This window comes from Juglans microcarpa x Juglans regia, chromosome 8S, assembly GCF_004785595.1.
Source record: "Juglans microcarpa x Juglans regia isolate MS1-56 chromosome 8S, Jm3101_v1.0, whole genome shotgun sequence".
Lineage (NCBI taxonomy): Eukaryota > Viridiplantae > Streptophyta > Magnoliopsida > Fagales > Juglandaceae > Juglans > Juglans microcarpa x Juglans regia.
The window spans coordinates 7,910,164-7,929,096 of NC_054609.1; the positions used below are offsets into that span (position 1 = coordinate 7,910,164).

Genomic DNA, 18,933 nt, shown 5'->3' on the forward strand with positions numbered 1-18,933 from the left:
CGACAGTGCATTGAAGAAAAAAATTGAAAATGAAAACCAAGCTGATTTCCATTCATTAAACTTTACTATTCCTTGCATATCACAATTGGCACTTAAGAAGAAGTTTCAAGAGGTTTACACGAATGCCAAATTCAGGGAGGTTCAACAAGAGATAATGGGAATGATTTATTGTCATTGTCATTTTCAGAAACAGGATGGAGTAATCGCAACTTACCATGTCGATGATGAAATTAAAACTGAAAATTTCATCAAAGAGGTTGTTTATACTGTTTACTTTAATGAGGCCGAGTTGGAGGCGAAGTGTGTATGCAGGTTGTTTGAGATGCGAGGGATACTGTGTAGACATATCCTCGTCATATTTTCAGTTACAAAAGTTTGTGGGTTGCCTGAAAAGTACATATTGAACCGGTGGAGAAAAGACATAAAACGTAGGTATACTATTATTCCAAACAGTTATGATGAGAAGGATTAGAGGCCTGAAACGTTTAGATATAAACGTCTATTGAAAATTTGTTATGAGGTAATAACAAATGCAGCATCATGCAATGGGTATACTGAGGATATGGTCTCGAAGTTGTATATGATGAATGAGGTATACCGCACCTTGAATCCGAGCAACGTAGTTTCAAATGTTGGATTAAGTACTGTTAATGCAACCACAGAAGGAAGTTCTAAAAAAGTACTAAGTCTCCATATTTTCAGAGATAAGGGAAGACCCCCGTCTAAGAGGAGGATGTCGATGATGGAGGAAGATGTGAAGAAAATAAAAACTAAGGTTGTCATGGAGGCATAGCACTAGTGATGGGAAGATTTACTTGTATAAAGATTGTTGTTGTTTATATATTAAAATACCCAAAATTTGTAGTTTATGGGAAACTTCATGTATGAAACAAATATGTATTCGAACCGTCATTATGTATTCAAGTACAAGTTTTATGTAAATTTGATTGAATCTAGTTAGTATAATTTCAATCAGGATTTTATATATCGCCATGCTACAATGGATCCACAACAGATATTGCTTGCCATGTCAAGGGAAAAAAACTTTAAACATACCAATTATTTATTCATGAATCAACATATTCAATCCATGTAAGCTAGGTTTTTGACATATTCATTTCAAAAAAGATTGCAATTTTCGTAAGCAGAAGTGGTACTTCAAAGCTAAATACAATCTCAAATATACAACAATTCCCAATGATAAATTTGAAGATCACTAAAGCTAGATAAAGTATAAAGTACATGTCTTAAGTACATATGCGATGCTTTACTCAAGTTACAAATGCTAAGAACACCAGTTCTTCATCATTACAAAAGTCCCTTTGTATTTGCTCATCAAAATAATGAAATACATATGACGAACATCCAATACACACGAAATAGTGTGTGTGCATGCCTCATATCAGCTAATTACTTCCGAAGCTGGATTTCATCGTTGTGGAGTGCGAGCTCCCTCTTCCCAATCTCTTCTTCTCTGCTTTTAAGCACTTCCTCTTTCTTTAATAATTATGCTTCTCTAGTTACAAGGGCTTTCTCTCTGGCATCACTATTATCTGTCCACTTGAAATATTTGCATTATGATATTTCCTAATTATACACAAATCAGAAAGTATGTTTGATGTTAGAAATTGGTGATGAAGCAATTGATGATGATGACATTATACACTAAAGTTTTAGTTTTCTGAACAAATATATATATATATATATATATAGTCTCATTCTTATAACAAGTGATATAATAATAAAAAAAATCAATGGACATTTCAAATGAAAATTCCGTTTTGGGCTTCAAGTCTGCTTCAATATATATATAGTAAGCTAAAAATAAAGATTCTGCATCAAATGCAGATACTCCAGAATAGTTGCCTTTTTTCTGTTGTTATTGTCAGTGATATAATAAGAGCACTATATTTCTAGAGTATACATCAATATTAATAAAAAAGAAACATAAACTGAACATCAAAAATAATAAATAACATTAAGGTTTTGGATTTATGCATTATATTGTGATCACCAACGGGGGAAAATAGAGCTAAATTCAGCAGGCAAGATAAAGAGATTTAATGTCAGAAAAATAAGGCCAAGCTCAACCATTACTTAAAGCTTCTCTTACTATACGAATTACTTCATTAATATTATCAAGCCCGACAACAATACTGATGTCAATTTACTAATCCAAATAATTTGAACTCATTGTTATGACCTTCCAGACACTCACTACTACATTCCCCTTTACAAGCAATGCACACAAAAGATACATCAACATCACCCATTACAATCAAGTTCATAACAATAGTATACAAAATTTGAACTCATCCACAATATTTACTTCATTAAAAAGTTGCCTGAAAATCCACAAAGTTACCAAAATAAACAGAAACATACATTATGTCTTGGATACCAAAATAATTTTAACTAACTGCATTCCCCCTTACAAGTAATGCACACAAAAGATACATTATGCCATTCATTTATCACATTTTTGTTATCATGACATATAACGTTATCCAATAAACATGAGAAGAAACTAGTTATCAACTGCCATAAACAAACAATGCCAAAAGAAGTCTGCCCGAGGTCGACCAACAGAATTTTTTTCTAACATCTGTAATAACTATAGTGACTAGACGACAATAAAATATACGAATTACTCCATCAATATTATCCACAAAATTTACTCATCCAAAAAAATTGAACTCATATAATCGGGTTCATAACACTCATCCAAAAATTTTGAACTCATAAAATTAGGTTCATAACAATCAATGCCAAAATTTGAACTCATCCATAATAGTAGGTTGAAAATCCACAAATTTACCAAAATAAACAAATATAAATAACTGAAAAATAATAATTGACTTCGATTGGAGTCGTTACCTAGGGTTAGGGTTCGGGTGTGAGGGATGGGGATGATGTGAGGGCCGAATTACTTTTAGGGCCGAAGTCACACTAAGTATGTGGCTGGGAGAGACGTCGAGCTGGTGGAGAGAAATGGGTTGGGATGCTGGGGATGAAATCGCACAAAGAGACTTGGGACAGACGTCGATCATTTGAGAGAAAGCAAACGAAAAATGCACCATTTTTGTAGACAATTTTGAAGAAGCCAAACGCACACCTCAGAAGCATCTAAACGCACCGTTTTACTTATTCAAAAATGGTGCGTTTCCCTCCACGTCAGATGCTGTCCACGGATAGGCCTGAGCTGCGCCTGCATCTAGAGTTTTTCCTTTTGAAAGGACTTTGAAACCCTCAAAGGGAATGGCTAATCTCTCATATTCCTTGGGTTTCAAGAGCCCTTGCACATGGAATTCTCATGTGCCTAATAGTGAATTTTGATCTACCTCGTAAAGATCTTCATACAAACCTTCAACTTGTTTTCAATGGTTGCTGAAAATAATGAAAATCGCACGATACCCTTACATGACAACGGAATGCCTATCGCAACCATAATATTTTTGAAGTTTTCCCAATTCAAAGAAAATTCACAAAATGATAAAGAAAAACAAAGAAAAAAGCTTCAATTTATATCTTCATATATTGGCATTTTTTGGTAGTAAAGAAGACCCAACAAGTAATTGTGGAGAAGTTAAAATGCACCTAGAGGTTATGGAGCACGTCTTGGAGTTTTCTATCGAGCTGTTTTTTTTTCTTGAACTGTTTTCGTCGAACACATTTAAACAGCTCCCTCCCGCATGGTCGCTACGTTCTGTCATGAAAAAATGAAGAAAGAATTAAATGCACAGAAAGAAAGAGAACGATGGAGCAAGAAAGCCAAGGATTCAATTAAATAAGGGCAATGTGGACATTTTAATATTGATGACATGGACGGCGTGCGTTTCGTGCCCACCTCCCGGCGTGCGTCCTAGCATTTTTCTAAATTTTAAAATCTGAACTATTTGCTGTAAAAAGAGGCTATTACGTAGGCGCAGCAGTGGAGTGGAACAACTGAGGATTCATTTTGTTGGAGAAAATTTCAGGGTTTAGGATTACAAAATCAAGAAGAGAAGTCGAACTTCGATGGAGAGTGCCTTCGCGAGCGCCTCTGCGATCACTGACCAGAGGCAAAAGATCGAACAGTACAAGCACATTCTAGCCACCGTGATTTCCTCCAACGACGTTGTTCAGGCCAAGAAATTCATCGATCACGGTTAAACTTTGTTTCTCAGTCGCCTTTGTAGTATATATTTTGGATTTCAAGCACCAAGTAAAGAACTATTGTATTTGCAGTTCTATCGGACGACGTTCCGTTGGTGGTGTCGCGGCAACTTTTGCAGAGCTTTGCGCAGGAATTGGGGAAATTGGAGCCTGATGCCCAAAAAGAGATTGCGCATTATATTCTTTCCCAGATTCAGCCTCGGGTTGTGTCGTTCGAAGAACAGGTTCGTTTCGCCTAAGCCATTGAACACTTTATTGTAAGTTTTGTTTTTTTGGCACGAAAACTCAATAGAAAAATGGTTACGATCTTTCGCTTTGTATTTGGTCCGGGTGTTAGTTATTTGGGGTCTCCGAGTGGGTCACTAAAGTTTTCAATTGTTATAATAGAGACTTAGCATTGACTCTTACGGATGTTGCCTTAGCTTTCCCTGAGTATTTTATATAGGTGCCTATGTAATTCTTTCATGTCTTTTATATTATTTGGAATCTGTTCTTTTATGTGCCTCTTTTGCCTGGTGGTGCTATCATTGTTGTCGTCAAAACTTGGGCACGCGTTACTGTAATTTTATATGCAAAACACACACAAATTAGCATTGTCGTATGTTTCGGTTATTGAGACTAGTAGATGCTTTACCTTTACGAGTTAATCGAGATCATTTTGTGTAAGAAATTCGTTATTTGTCTGTATGAGTTACAGGTGCTAGTTATCAGGGAGAAACTTGCTGAGTTATATGAATCTGAGCAGCAATGGTCTAAAGCAGCTCAGATGTTGAGTGGCATCGATCTAGATTCTGGAATGAGGTCTGAGAGTAGGATGCTTCTTTTGTTAATATTTTTCTAATTGAGCTCTTTAAGACAGATATATTTATGATTTTTTATTTTCATAATAATCGTCATGGTGAATTTCTTGATTTTGTTATGGATGCCTCCATCAGAGTGATTGACGATACATTCAGATTGTCAAAATGCGTCCAAATTGCTCGTCTTTATCTTGAGGTATTGACTTTATTCTGCCATTGTTTTCTTTAGATTGAGAAGGTTGTAATTGTGTTTGTTAAATACTGAAATTGAGTGTTGCGCGTGGGCATTACTGAAAATGCTATTTGTGGGAAATAGCAGCACTCAGGCAGGGTGTGTGCATGTGTCTTGGGGCTCCTTGGAAAGAGTTCATATATGGGGCAAATGAGGTCAGGTGGAATAGCATTGATACCTGTTACTTCTATGCTCATCTTAGAGAAACATATATGTGAATCATACTACTCTCTATAAAATACTAGATTACTAGACTTGTTCCATAGGAAAAATGAAAGTTGTGGGTGGTTCTTCAATTAGTATTCAAAGTTAACCAACGTGGACAAGTTGGTAAGTGTTGATATAGGAGTAAAAAAAACATTCTCAATTTAATAAGTGATTGGCAATAGGCCTGTTCACAGGATATAGTCTGTGATTTCTGTGTTGATACTCTTTGGACTTCATGGGTTTAGTTTGATGATTGAAAGGTCCTACACAATTTCATGTCAATTCTAGATGACAATTCAGCATACAGATTGATGAAACTTGTAGATTTGGTGGTGGTGTTCTGTTGGTGACTTTTATTCCTTATGTGGCATATTCCTTCCTGTGAGCACTGTGTTCATGACCATAATGCTTAATCAGGACGTTTAACCTCAGAACATGGTAGTGTATCACTGCAGTTATTGGCTCTTGTTGCTTGCTTATTTTGCAGGATGACGATGCTGTTAATGCAGAAGCTTTTATTAATAAGGCTTCATTCTTGATTAGCAATAGTCAGCATGAAGTTTTGAATTTGCAGCATAAGGTTTGGCATTATTTGACTCTCAGTGATAATAATTGTGATGAAGGCTTTCTGCTTTAGCATTTTCTTAAGTTGATTTCCTACTCCATTATCAGGTATGTCACGCGAGAATTTTAGATTTGAAGAGGAAATTCTTGGAAGCAGCTTTACGTTATTATGGCATATCCCAAATTGAAAAGCGGCAAATAGGAGATGAGTATGTGCTTTTGGATTTTATTCATGTTTATCCAACCTTTTCACAAGGATTTTTTTAAAAGGTGTTTTCATGTCTGCAAAGTGTTGCGTTATTGGCTGCATTTATCGCATGCCATCATTTTTTTTCAAAGTTTCGTTGAAATGATTTGAGTTCGAGAAGTTAAAATATCAACTCTGTCACCTCTTTTTTTATCATTTATCATGTGTTGATAACCAATTTTTAATTAGTTCTGCTCCAAGACCGACCAAACTTAATCACGTTTAATTTCAAGAACTCGGTTTTACATTGTTAAATCATGCATTATGTGACATTGACTAAAACTAATAAACCCACCTGGAAATGCAATATATAGTGTTTAATGTGCAGCATGTAATTTTATGTTAACAAGAAGAGATTAGATGATATTGTTAATGTTAAATATGATTTGTCCAATTATTTCACTCCCACTGCACAAGCTAAGTGCAAATTTCGAGCTTAATCTCACAGGCACTTGATTGTTTTAGTTTAGGAACAAATACCTTTAGTTTAACATTGTGGAAGTCACTCCCCCTAACTCCACCTTCAAAAGAAAATTTTCAGATAGCCAAGGCATGGTTAAGGCTTTATATAGTTATTGGATAAATAAATGGGCCGGATTTAAATTAGACATCAGTACTTATTTAATAACTAAATAAGATAATGATACTAGATGTGGGTTATTTCATCAACAGGTTATGGTCTGGAATGAAACATTTGAAAACTATCTTATGTGTGATCTTGTAACCGATGGAGAGCACTCTCACTCACTCTCTCTCCTCTTCACTCTTTGGCACTGGTGAATTGTGATGCATAAAAGGTTCATGATTGTTTTTGCAGGGAGATTGATGAGGAAGCATTGGAGCAAGCTCTTTCTGCTGCTGTGACCTGTACGATTTTGGCAGCTGCAGGTCCTCAACGTTCTCGTGTTCTTGCAACTTTGTACAAAGTAAACACTCTCACAATGAATAATAGTTGCATTTTGAGATGTAACTTTGCACTATTTAACTGAGATGCTGGTATTTCTTTCAGGATGAACGGTGCTCAAAATTGAAAATTTATCCTATATTGCAGAAGGTCCCCTTCCACTCCCCCAGTTATATAATACTGCATGATTTTTACTTGCTTTTTTCTTCATGTGCATTTATTTAAACATGTGATGCTAATTCACTTTGGACGCTGTTTATACCAGGTGTATTTGGAGAGAATTTTGAGAAAACCTGAAATTGATGCTTTTGCCGAAGAATTAAAAGCACATCAGGTTATGATTAGTTGAAAAATAATTTGTCACATTTGCGTCATTTACTAATCAGGAAGCTATAGTGTGTTCATCTCAATTATTATTTTTTGTCCACAGAAAGCACTTCTACCAGACAATTTTACAGTTCTGGATCGTGCAATGATTGAGCATAATCTTTTGAGTGCAAGCAAGCTCTACACAAACATAAGGTTCCAAATACTGCTTCTGTTAGGTTGTCTTTACCTCTTAAGTTATTGCAGGAGACTAAGTATTATTGTTTATGCTTCTGGCATAGCTTTGATGAGTTGGGCACCTTGTTGGGCATTGCTCCTCATAAGGTATGTTCCGTATTCTGTTTATGAACGTAATTTCGTACTGTTTTCAAATTCATGTTTCTGCTATGTGATGGCTAGTATGAAAAGAGCTGAAAAAATTTACATTTCTTTGACATTAGGTCCTGAAGTTTTGGTGTATGTCTATCAATTTGCTGCCACTATAATTTTCCCTTCTTATTCAGATACATCTTTATCTTAGTTTTATGCGGTAGTTTGAGCTGAAGGAAAGCATGAATTAAGTTTAACTTTGTAGGCAATTCTTTTTTTCCCCTTTTAATATGAAATTGGGCATATAGATGAGCTATCAACTACTCTCATTTTGCAAGTATTTAATTTCTTTCTTCATGTCTGACAACTAAAAATATGCAACATGTACTTCAGTTTAAGTGCATTAATATTTTGAGCATTGGAATCTTGGACTCTTAAAGCCTCCGTGTAGTTGAAGCATTACTCTAGTGGTGATTGTTTAGAGCATTAGTTGAGCATCTTTGATGGTATTCTTGGCATATTTTTATTTACTTTGGAACATTTTAAAATTTTCCTTTGGAGCTCCCAAGGTTTCATTCAATCTTCGATGGTATTTTTTTTTTTTTTTATCGGTAATAAGATTTTATTGATCATAGGAATAGGCAAAAACCCAAGTACACGGGTCATATACAAGAGCAACGCCTAGGAGTGATGTTCTAGTGATACAAGAAATTCATTAATGTTCATACCATTAAAATCTATTATAATCGACCATTGGAACAAGGTGTTAAAAAAGGTTCTAAGTTCATCCAATGACCGTTTTAGATCTTCGAAGCTTCACTCGTTCCTCTCCAACACTCAACTTGGATGGACTGAATTTTCTAGATTTACCTGTTTTAAGGTGGGTGACGGGTCCCAAATCAAATTCTGGCATGATATATGGTGTGATGACAAAGCATTAAAGAAGCTTATCCATTTCTTTGGTGTAGCAAGAATGAAGGAAACCTTGATCGCGGGCCTCCTTGACCAATCTAACGGTACTCCCCAATGAAATATCATATTTCTTTGACCTCTCCATGAAAGCTAAGTGGTCGATCACTCTTCTTGGCATCGCCCAAGTTATACCCACCCTTGCTAAAAAGTCATTTCACAAAATTGTGGCAATCTCACAATGAATTAATAGATGATCGACGGATTCTCCACTCTTTTTACACAAACAACACCAATTCAAGACTATGATTCGCCGTTTCCTTAGGTTGTTGGTAGTGAGAATCTTACCAAAAAAAGCTGTCCCCTCATAAGAGCAAAATATATTAGATTGTAAAATTTAGAAATTGCTTCAACTTCCCAATCATGAACAACTCAAAGAAATATGATATTTCATTGGGGAGTACCGTTAGATTGGTCAAGGAGGCCCGCAATCAAGGCTTCCTTCATTCTTGCTATACCAAAGAAATGGATAAGCTTCCTTAATGCTTTGTCATCACACCATATGTCATGCCATAATTTGATTCGGGACCTGTCACCCACCTTAAAACGGGTAAATCTAGAAAATTCGGTCCATCCAAGTTGAGTGTGCTTCCAGAGCCCACCCCATAGGATCTACTCACCTCTCTCGAGCGCCAACCTCCCCATGCTCTACCATACTTTGAGTCTAAAACTGTTCTCCACAAAGCTCCATGTTCTATGGGATACCTTCATAGGCATTTTCCAAACAACGCCATATTAAAAAGCTGCAAATTGCGGATTCCCAAACCTCCTTTGGAAATTGGGGAACAAATAGTGGCCCATTTAATGAGATGAATTTCGAACACATAGTTCATACCTCCATAGAAAATCCTGCTGTATTTTCTCCATGCGGTGAGCCACCTTTGATGGAAGCGGAATAAAGAGAGGAAATAAGTTGGTAGGTAGGAGAGGGTAATTTTGATAAGTGTAACTCTGCCCACCTTTGGATAATTACATCCACTTCCAACTAGCAAGTTTCCGCTCCATCTTTTCTAGTACATTATTCCAAATGGATATCGATTTGTAATGAGCACCCAACGGGAGGCCAAGATAATTCGTAGGTAGATGAGAAATCTTACATCCCAAAATGGTAGCCATACTATCCATATTATGCACATGCCCCACCAGAACGACCTCTAATTTGCCCAAGGTTGCCTTCAAGCTGGAAACGACTTTGAAGCATAGAAAGAGAGCCCTCAATGAATGTATATGATCCTGGCTGGCCTCACAAAATAACAGGATATCATCGGCAAATAAGAGGTGAGAAATATTGAGTGAACCAATATTTGCCTCCCCCACTGTAAGCCGAATATAAAACTACCTGCCATCAATCGATCATTTTGCTAAATGCTTCCATTACCCAAAAAATAGTAATGGAGATAAGGGATCCCCTTGTCTCAATCCCTTTGAGCTCTAAAAGAAACCATTTCCTATGCCGTTAATCAAGATAGAGAAATGTAACATAGAGATGCAATGTTTGATCCATCAGCACAACTTCACCCCGAAGCCACATCTCTCGAGCATATAGAGTAAGAAGCTGCGATGGTATTGAGATATGCTTTTATAATCTCTCTCTCTCCCCGATAGCATACACCTTAAAACGGTGGATTGCAGTCCATTTTTAACTTGCTCTATTAATTACAACCCAAAACTCGGGAGCTCCAGCCGCAGAAAAGTTAAGTGGAGATATCTTTGAGTCTTTCAAACTGAAACTAATATAATGAAATGTAAGGGGGTTGAATGATGCCAAAAAAGGCCCTAGGGAACTTGCTTAAAGAATGGAAGGGCAATGTCATTTGCTCTAGGAGACTAAATTTGAATATATGACTTGTGGTTTAGTGTGGTCTATGGGGTTGTCAATATGTTTGATTAGTGCTGTGTGGGGTCTCGAAGTGCTTCTAGGAGGATTTTACTAATGTGAGATTGGATGGTGGTATAACATATTGAGAACTGTGTAGGGGAGTTTTTGGTGGCTTGATCCTTTAGAAATATTGTAGACCAGTCTGTATGAGCCTTTGCTGGCATTTACCTTGGTGGAGGGGGTGTTTGTTTTTTTTTGGGGGGGGGGGGGATTTCTACATGACTAGGTTTCTGAGCAATGGATTGGGTCTTGCTACAATGGAGGAGTCTTCAAACTTTATTCTTGAGCAGGATTTTATTGATTTGCCAATGATTCCAGGGAATTTCACACGGTAACATTCGAGAGAAAGCTTCCTGGTCTAGAATTGACAAGTTTCTTATCTTCTTGGAGTGAGAAATGCTATTTCCTAAAGTATCCCAGAGGAGACTTGCAAGACTTTGCTCTTGCTATTTTCCTATCAAGCTGGGTTTTGGTCAAGGTCAAGGGGGTAGATGACACTGTAAGTTAAAAATATGCACCTACACTTAGAAGGCTTTGTGGATAGTGTTAAGGAGTGGTGTAACTCTGTTTTTATTGGTAAGGATTGGTGTAACTCCATTCCACAACTCAAGATTCGCTGGAATGGAGACCCTCTAGAAAAGGGAAGTTCTCGGTACGCTCCTTCTATGACTCTATTACTATGCAACAAAGGCATAATTTTCCATGGAAGACCATATGGAGGAGTAAAGCACCAACCAAGGCAGCATTCTTTGTTTGGACAGCAGCTCTAGGGAAGATTATGACCATAGATAATCTTAGACGTCGTGGCCTTATCATCACGGACTGGTGCTGTTTGTGCAGAAATAGTGGTGAAACGACGGACCATCTACTCTTACATTGTGATTTTACTTGAGATATTTGGAGTTATTTCTTCAGCAAAATGGGAATAGCTTGGGTAATGCCGGGTAGGGTGGTGGAACTGTTAGCAAGCTGGAGAGGGATCACTGGAACACCACAGATCAAGGCTGTGTGGAAGATGACTTCCATTTGTATGTTTTGGTGTATTTGGTGTGAAAGAAACGAGAGGCTTTTTGAGGATCATGAGCACTCCATGGAAGAGTTTAGGAATTTTTTTCTGGAAGACTTTGTTTTTGTGGGCCATTGCTCTAGATTTGAATGGCCTCAGCTTGCATGATTTCCTTGTAACTGTTTCTAGTTCTTAAATAGGTGTATTCACATGTATACTTCCAGTGTACTTGGGCTATGCCTACTTTCCTTATCAATGAAATAATTTATTACTTATAAAAATAAAATAAAAACTTTGGGCTCAAGTTTTGGGGTATAAACTCATGATCTTGAATGCTATTTTTTGGAGATTTAGGGAGACAGAAACCGTTGCCATTAAATGAATTGAGTGACGTGTCAAAGAAGGGACTGGCCTAGAGGTTGAGGAGAAGGCAAAAAGGTATACAACTATCAATGACTTGGATAGAATTTATCTCTTATAGGAAATGAGTTAAAGAAAAGAATTGAGGTGCCTTGTGGCTGGAAGGAGACAGGTGTACTAAGTTTTTTCATCAGGAGGGCAGCTCACACGAAAGATACAGTAACGTTGAGCCCTTAAGGCCCCGTTTGGATAGTGAAAGTGTTTCATCTCATCTCATCATTACAACTTTTCCAAATTCTCACACAAAATATAATAAACAATTCAACTTTTTCAAATCCCAAAACAATAATAAAATTAAAAAATAATATTCTAACAATATTTTATTCAACTTGCAACTTTCATCTAAAACCATCTCATCTCATCTCACTATCCAAATTGCACCTAAAATTTTCTGGTACAGTATCTTCTAATGATCAAGAGGTGAGGGATCATATTGTACAATTTTATAAACGATTGTACACGAACAGTTCAATTGTAGACCCAAGTTGGGTGGATTGTCCTTTGGTTCGTTGGGACTGGAGGAGGCCTCTTGGTTGGAGATACCCTTCAAGGAGAATCAGGTGTATGAGGTAGTGAAGGCTTTGATTGGAGATAAGGCTTCGAGTCTAAATGGTTTTACCGTGACTTTTTCCAAGAGTTTTTCATGACTTTCACTCAAAAGGCCAATTTGTTAGAAGTATCTGTCAAACATTCATAGCTCTTATCTCGAAGAAAGCATGGGCTATCAACATTAAGGACTTCTGATCGATTAGCCTTTTAGGTGGTGTGTACAAAATAATAGCCAAGGTACATGCAGATAGGCTGAGAACAAGGTAGAGAAGACATCTCTAATCCCAAAATACTTTTATCTGGAGTAGGCAAATGTTGGATTTAGTTCTCATTGGAAATCAGTGTCTCGACAATAGAATAAGATTTGGAGAGTTGGGATTGTCATGCAAAATGGAGTTGGAGAAGGCCTTCGATTGTGTTAATTGGAAATTTTTGTTGTATATGTTGAGGCAGCGTGGCTATGGGGAGAAGTGGTGTAGATGGATAGCTAATGTCGGTCCACGGTGCGTTTCTCCGTCCTACTCTCACAGGGTTCTTCAATGGCTCCCCATGGCTGGCTCAGATTGGGCCCAGCCATGGAGTGGCCAATGGTGGCCACCCCGATTCGTATTTTTAAATAATAAGATTTTTCTCAAAAATTTCACCGTCAAACATTTTCAGTGGGACCTACAACTTACAAAAAAACTCATAAAACTTATCTCAAGCTTTTTCTCCACTTCTTAACGTCCACATAGGGTCTAATTTTCATATGGTTCGAATAACTGAGTGGTGCAATTTCTTAGAACAGTACATGATTGGGAGATGGATCTCTGTTTCTTTGCTTCGTTGTATTCAGTGCGAGCGAGACAGTAGATAAGATGTTATGGGCCTTATCGAGGGGGGACTTTAAGTAAAATCTTTTTATCGAACATTGCTCCACATGAATGGGTACCCAAGGAAGAGCATTTGGAGTAAAGCCCCATTGGGAGCGACAATCTTTTCTTCCGAGGCAGCATTAGGGAAAATCCTCACCCTAGACAACTTAAGGAAAAGATGAATTACAGTGATAAAATGATATCGTCCGGGATGGAGAAACAGTGGATCGCTTGTTACTACCCTGTGCAGTAGCTAGTAGTAGTACGTGGCAAGTTTTTTTCAGCTGGGTATTGCAGAGGCAGGGTAGTGGACCTGTTTTGTTGTTGGAATGGTCAGTTTGACAGTTGTCATGGTGTAACTTTGTGGAAAATGATCGCAATTTGCTTAGTGTAGTGCATTTGGAGGGAGAGAAATGTTCGTTGCTTTGAGAAATACGAGAAGGATATGCAGAAGTCAAAAGGATTTTTTTATCGGCAAAGCTAAAGGATTTTCTATTCAGCTCTGCCTATCTTTGGATGGTGCAATTACGAGGCTTTCCAGTTTTAACTTTTCTGAGTTTTTAGATGTTTTTGCTCTCTAAATAATTGTTTATGATGTATACTCCTGGTGTACTTGATTGGTCCTTTTGCTTATTAATAAATTTGTCTCATCGAAAAAATAACAAATTCTTGAATTCCTAAATACTTGACTTGCAGGCCGAAAAGATAGCATCAAGAATGATTTATGAAGATAGAATGAGAGGATCAATTGATCAGGTAGAAATAACTGCTCTGTGGCCCAGGAAAAAAATATCACTTCGTCTATAAAGTTCTTCATTTGATCATTTCTTACCGAGAAATGTGGTGATTATTGGTGTATTGAAATTATAGTTATGTTTGACTTAAAAAATGTAACACATTTTCCTGCTATTCCATGAATTGAAAATTCATTGATTTGATAACCTTTTTGGCCATTTCCCATCTTGTTCTTGCAACAAAAGAAATAATATATTTCAAATAAATCACTTGATTTGGACTAGAATAATTTTCTTCAGTCGAGTCATTGATTGATCTCAAAACTTGGTTTTTAGAGTACCCTTTTTTTCTCAATCTTTTTTCACAGGCTAGTTTCAGATTATTTCACTTGGTTGTTGACGAAACCTATGGTTCTTGCAATGACTAAAAGGGTAACAAAAACAAAGAACAAAAAGAACAGCTGCATACTTTTCTCGTTGCATAACATCTATCTCTAAATGTTTTGTATCAGGTAGAAGCTGTCATACACTTTGAAGATGACACTGAAGAGCTGCAACAATGGGATCAACAGGTGAGTCCCTGCTTTGGTAGCTATCTCACTACTGGACCTAAAAGATCAACAAACTATTTTGTAAAACAATGCATGCTTTGAGTTCAATTGAGCTGTTGCCTGCAGAAACTATAGTCCTTAACCAACTGCAACTCCTTTCACCAAATTACCAGGCCTCCAAATAAATAAAATGGAATTTTCTGACAGTGTGCCAACTTAAACTGGCCATAGTTCCTAAAGTACAGTGTTCGCTAATAAGTATCTCTTATAACTTTGTCTCTCCTTCAATGGCTCTTAGTTTTATTCTCGCTGTCTGTTGCAGATTGTCGGCCTTTGTCAGGCTCTCAATGATGTCTTGGATGGCATGGCAAAGAAGGGCTTGTCAATCCCCGTCTGATTGATATTCGTGATGATAAGGACTTCAAATTTTTTGACCTCTATGTACTTATTATGTAGTATTATATTATAACTTGTTTCCCTAAATATAGGGTTTCTGTCTAGCACAGGGTTTTATTCCCTGCTCTTGGGCGATGGGTTGTCTTTGTAGTCCATCCTCTGTGGTTACCCAAGACCATTTCTCCAGTCAACTTGCTTCAACCTTTGCATGAAAAGTTGATGGTGTAGGTTTAATTCTTAATTTTGCATCCTCAGTCACATTGTTTGATGTAGCATATTTTAAGTGGCTTTATAGTTCAACACTTACATATCAGATAGTGAGACTATAAATGATGAAATTCAAGATGAAGAAAAAACATTGCTCGAAATAATGGTTCTCCTCTCAACGAAGTCAAAAGTATTTTTGGTATAGTGTATGATGGGGTTATGATTTAGATGGAAATGCAGCATTGTTTAAGTACGAAGACGTCGAAGAGGCTTTAGTGTATGTTTGGATGTAGAAAATGTTGGGAAGTATTTTTATCTGAGCGAAAAATGCTTGAAAATGAAGTTTTATGGATTTTTGTGAAAGTTGTGAGTCATGTGAAAATATGTTTAGGTCTTTTGCGGATGCTGCCCCCTACTGAACTAAACATCCAGCATTTCGTTGCACCCATTTTGACAATTTGCTTCAGTGGCTGTTCTTTATGCTCCAACTTGCCTGTGATTTCATTTTGCATTTTTTTATTTATATTTGGAAGCCGATTTTCTGCTTTAGATATCGTTGAGTTTTAGAATTTCCCATTTTGCATGACATTTGATTTTTAAACTTCATGAAAAAGGGAAAAATAGGTTTTTTTTTTTTTTTTTTTTTTTTTTTTTTTTTTTTTGAGGATAAATCACCTTAAAACTATTGGCCAATGTAACAAAAGTAAATCTACTCACACCTATTGTTGGGTCTCTACATTGTCTTCTTTTTTATTTATTTATTTATTTAGTAATTAAGTAAGTATTTTTAAATGGTGTGATTTAAAAAAAAAAATGTTTTAAGAGTATTAAAAAGAATAAATGAAAAAAATAAAAAATAAAAAACTTTTGCTCTTATCAGGACTCATCTTATGCTACACCCTCAGTAGGGGTGGGCTTCGACTCCGATGGAGTCAGAGTGCCCATCTCTAAACTCTGACTTCGACTAGGGTCGGAGGTCAAAAGCTACTCCGACTCCGATTGGAATGAGAGTTCAGTTCTGATTAGAGCTCGGAGCTTCAATTGGAGTGAGGTGGGCTTCTCAGCTACTAGGCCCCAATATCCTTACTCAAATTGGGCCTGCCTGGTCGTGGGCCCAATATCCAAGACCCAATTTGAAATTCAGCTTGGCTCAACCCTGTTTAAAAATATTTATAAAAAAATAAAATAATTAAAAAGTTCTAAAATACTGTTAAAAATAAGTTAAAAAGCTAAATTTTAAATACAATGACTAAATTAAACTACAAATTGTAAATGATAAAATTAAATTTAAAACTACAAATCGCAATAAATTTAAATTTACAGCACCAAAATAAATTCAAATATGAAATAGCCACAATCCCCTGCATTAGTTTTGACAATTCATGCATTTGAGTCGATGACTCGATAGTGATTTTCAATTTTCCTACAAAGGGTTTTATTGATCAGATGCATTATTTTTTCTTTATACATTTAACTATAGACTTCTAAACCATCAGTTAAGTGCTATATGATATAAAATAGGACACATTATGAACTCACTTCCACATGTAACTCTAACGAGTTTTGTATGATAGTAATTATGGTATTGAGTTTCTCACCAATAAAGGGGTCAACCCACGGTGCATCCATCTCTGTCATCCACAATTAGTTTGGGGTTCACAGTTAGGTCTACAAAATCATATAAATTATAAATTAAATAATTAAAATATTAAAATTATGTAAAAAATCATTTAAAATATAAAATTACTTGATTTAAGCCTATAGCCCTCGACATCAACAGTATCTACTCCAATGGGCATTGAACTTAACCAGTTCAGTGTGCAAACGAGGGTCTCGACAGTGGTCGGAGACAATGAATTCCGATAAACATCTAAGACACAACCTCCGATGTCAAACTCCAACTCAGAGGCAACCGTAATGATAGGAATGGCTAGTGCATACATGGATATTTGAGAAATGACTAGAAACTTGCCAGAATTTACATTCCACTAAGTTAATATATGGAATGTATCACAAGATGCCTCGACATCTTTCATAAAGTAATACTCAACCTCAGACTTATACTGTATAATATTCCTCAATGCACGATTTTGATGATATTGTTGTAGCCACAATAAATTTGAACTTTGTGCATGTGTCATCTCAGGAAGATGTCGAGCCGGTCGAGTAGGAGGAGCTATTACCTTCGGTTGAAGACAAACCACTACTATTGTAATGGTTATATAAATCATCAATATCATATTTAAGCGATCTACTAAATTGGTCAACATTCTCATCACCACGAACATCCTTAATCCAATCTTCTATCGCCGACTTATATCGAGGGTCAAGGATTGTAGCCACAAATGATAATCTATTTATCTTCTTCACATCCCCCAATATTTATTATATTTGCAATCCATCCTCATAGTCATTGCTTTTTCGAATGACAACTGCATAGTTGCCCATAGTAGTGGCATCGAGCCCATGGGTTCTCATGATCACCGGGAACTTTGGTGAAATGTTTCTTTGTCCACGACTTTCTTTTACTAGGTCATGCTGGTGGATCGGTCTCAACATTCATCAACTCCTCTTCCAGTTAAGCCTATCAACGTCTTCTAAATCTATTGGGACTCGATTACTTGCACATAAGGTAGCTGCTTTAGATGGAGGTTTACAACTTGAAGTACTTATCGGTGACACCAACGACTATGCGTCATCCTCTTATAGAGAATCGCGGCGAGATGATGTAACATCCATAATTTGAACAAATAATCTGAAACAATTAACAAACAACCATCATTTAAAATGTAATGAAAATTATCTACAAATTGGAAACACATTGAAAAGGAAAAACATATGTGTCTAGTTGTGTTTTTCATTTAAAAAATAACTAAAATACAAAAAAATAAACATCTGCTTGAGCCACACTCGAGTGAAGGCTCGATCGAACAATCTGTGTGATATTCGCTCGATCCACACTCGAGCGAAGGCTCGATCGAACAATTTGTGTGATGTTCACTCGAGCAAAGGTCACCTAGAACAAAAACACTCGATTTTTTCAAAACCTAAATCCCTCAATTTTTAAATTTAACAGCCTAAAAACCGAAATTATTGAAATAAGCAACAAATCATACACATTTCACGAAAGGAAGTGACTCCAACTTCGAACTCCCACATGGGCTCTGAATCCGACTCTGAACTCCAACTATTTGTGATTTCGACTCCAAATTCCGCCAACTCCAACTTCGTCGGAGTCGGAGCCTCATCGAAATTTGGCAAGAGTCGGAATCTCGAAAATTTTGCCCACCCCTAACCTTCGGTGGGTGTAGCATTGCTCATGTAACAAAACTCAATCATGCTGGCAACTATTTGGCATGCAAGACAAGTTACGTGGCAGCTTCCTTCCTACTTGTAATGTTTATTTTAGGTATGGTTGTTATTCTCATTAAGGGTGTGGCAAACCATTAATGCAGATTTGGTTGGAAGCTTAAACAATTATAGTAGTCTTAGGTCTAGTTTGGATAGTAAAATCATCTTAGCTCATCTTATCTAATCATTATAATTGTTCTAAACTATCAAACAAAATACAATAAAAAATTTAACTTTTTCAAATCTCAAAACAAAAATAATATTTTAATAAT

The 18,933-nt window shown here is 36.6% G+C and overlaps 1 protein-coding gene across 1 annotated transcript; it reads left to right on the plus strand.

Moving 5' to 3' along the window:
* The first annotated feature begins 3,900 nt into the window (after positions 1-3,900).
* LOC121244861 (COP9 signalosome complex subunit 4) lies at positions 3,901-15,403 on the plus strand. Its single transcript, XM_041143084.1, has 15 exons — positions 3,901-4,147; positions 4,228-4,379; positions 4,853-4,956; positions 5,091-5,151; positions 5,882-5,974; positions 6,067-6,167; positions 7,023-7,131; positions 7,215-7,259; positions 7,375-7,443; positions 7,540-7,631; positions 7,718-7,760; positions 14,119-14,178; positions 14,669-14,728; positions 15,030-15,217; positions 15,262-15,403. Exons 1-14 carry the CDS (start codon positions 4,018-4,020, stop codon positions 15,102-15,104), a joined length of 1,194 nt encoding a protein of 397 aa, XP_040999018.1. The 5' UTR covers positions 3,901-4,017; the 3' UTR covers positions 15,105-15,217; positions 15,262-15,403.
* Positions 15,404-18,933: the final 3,530 nt, after the last annotated feature.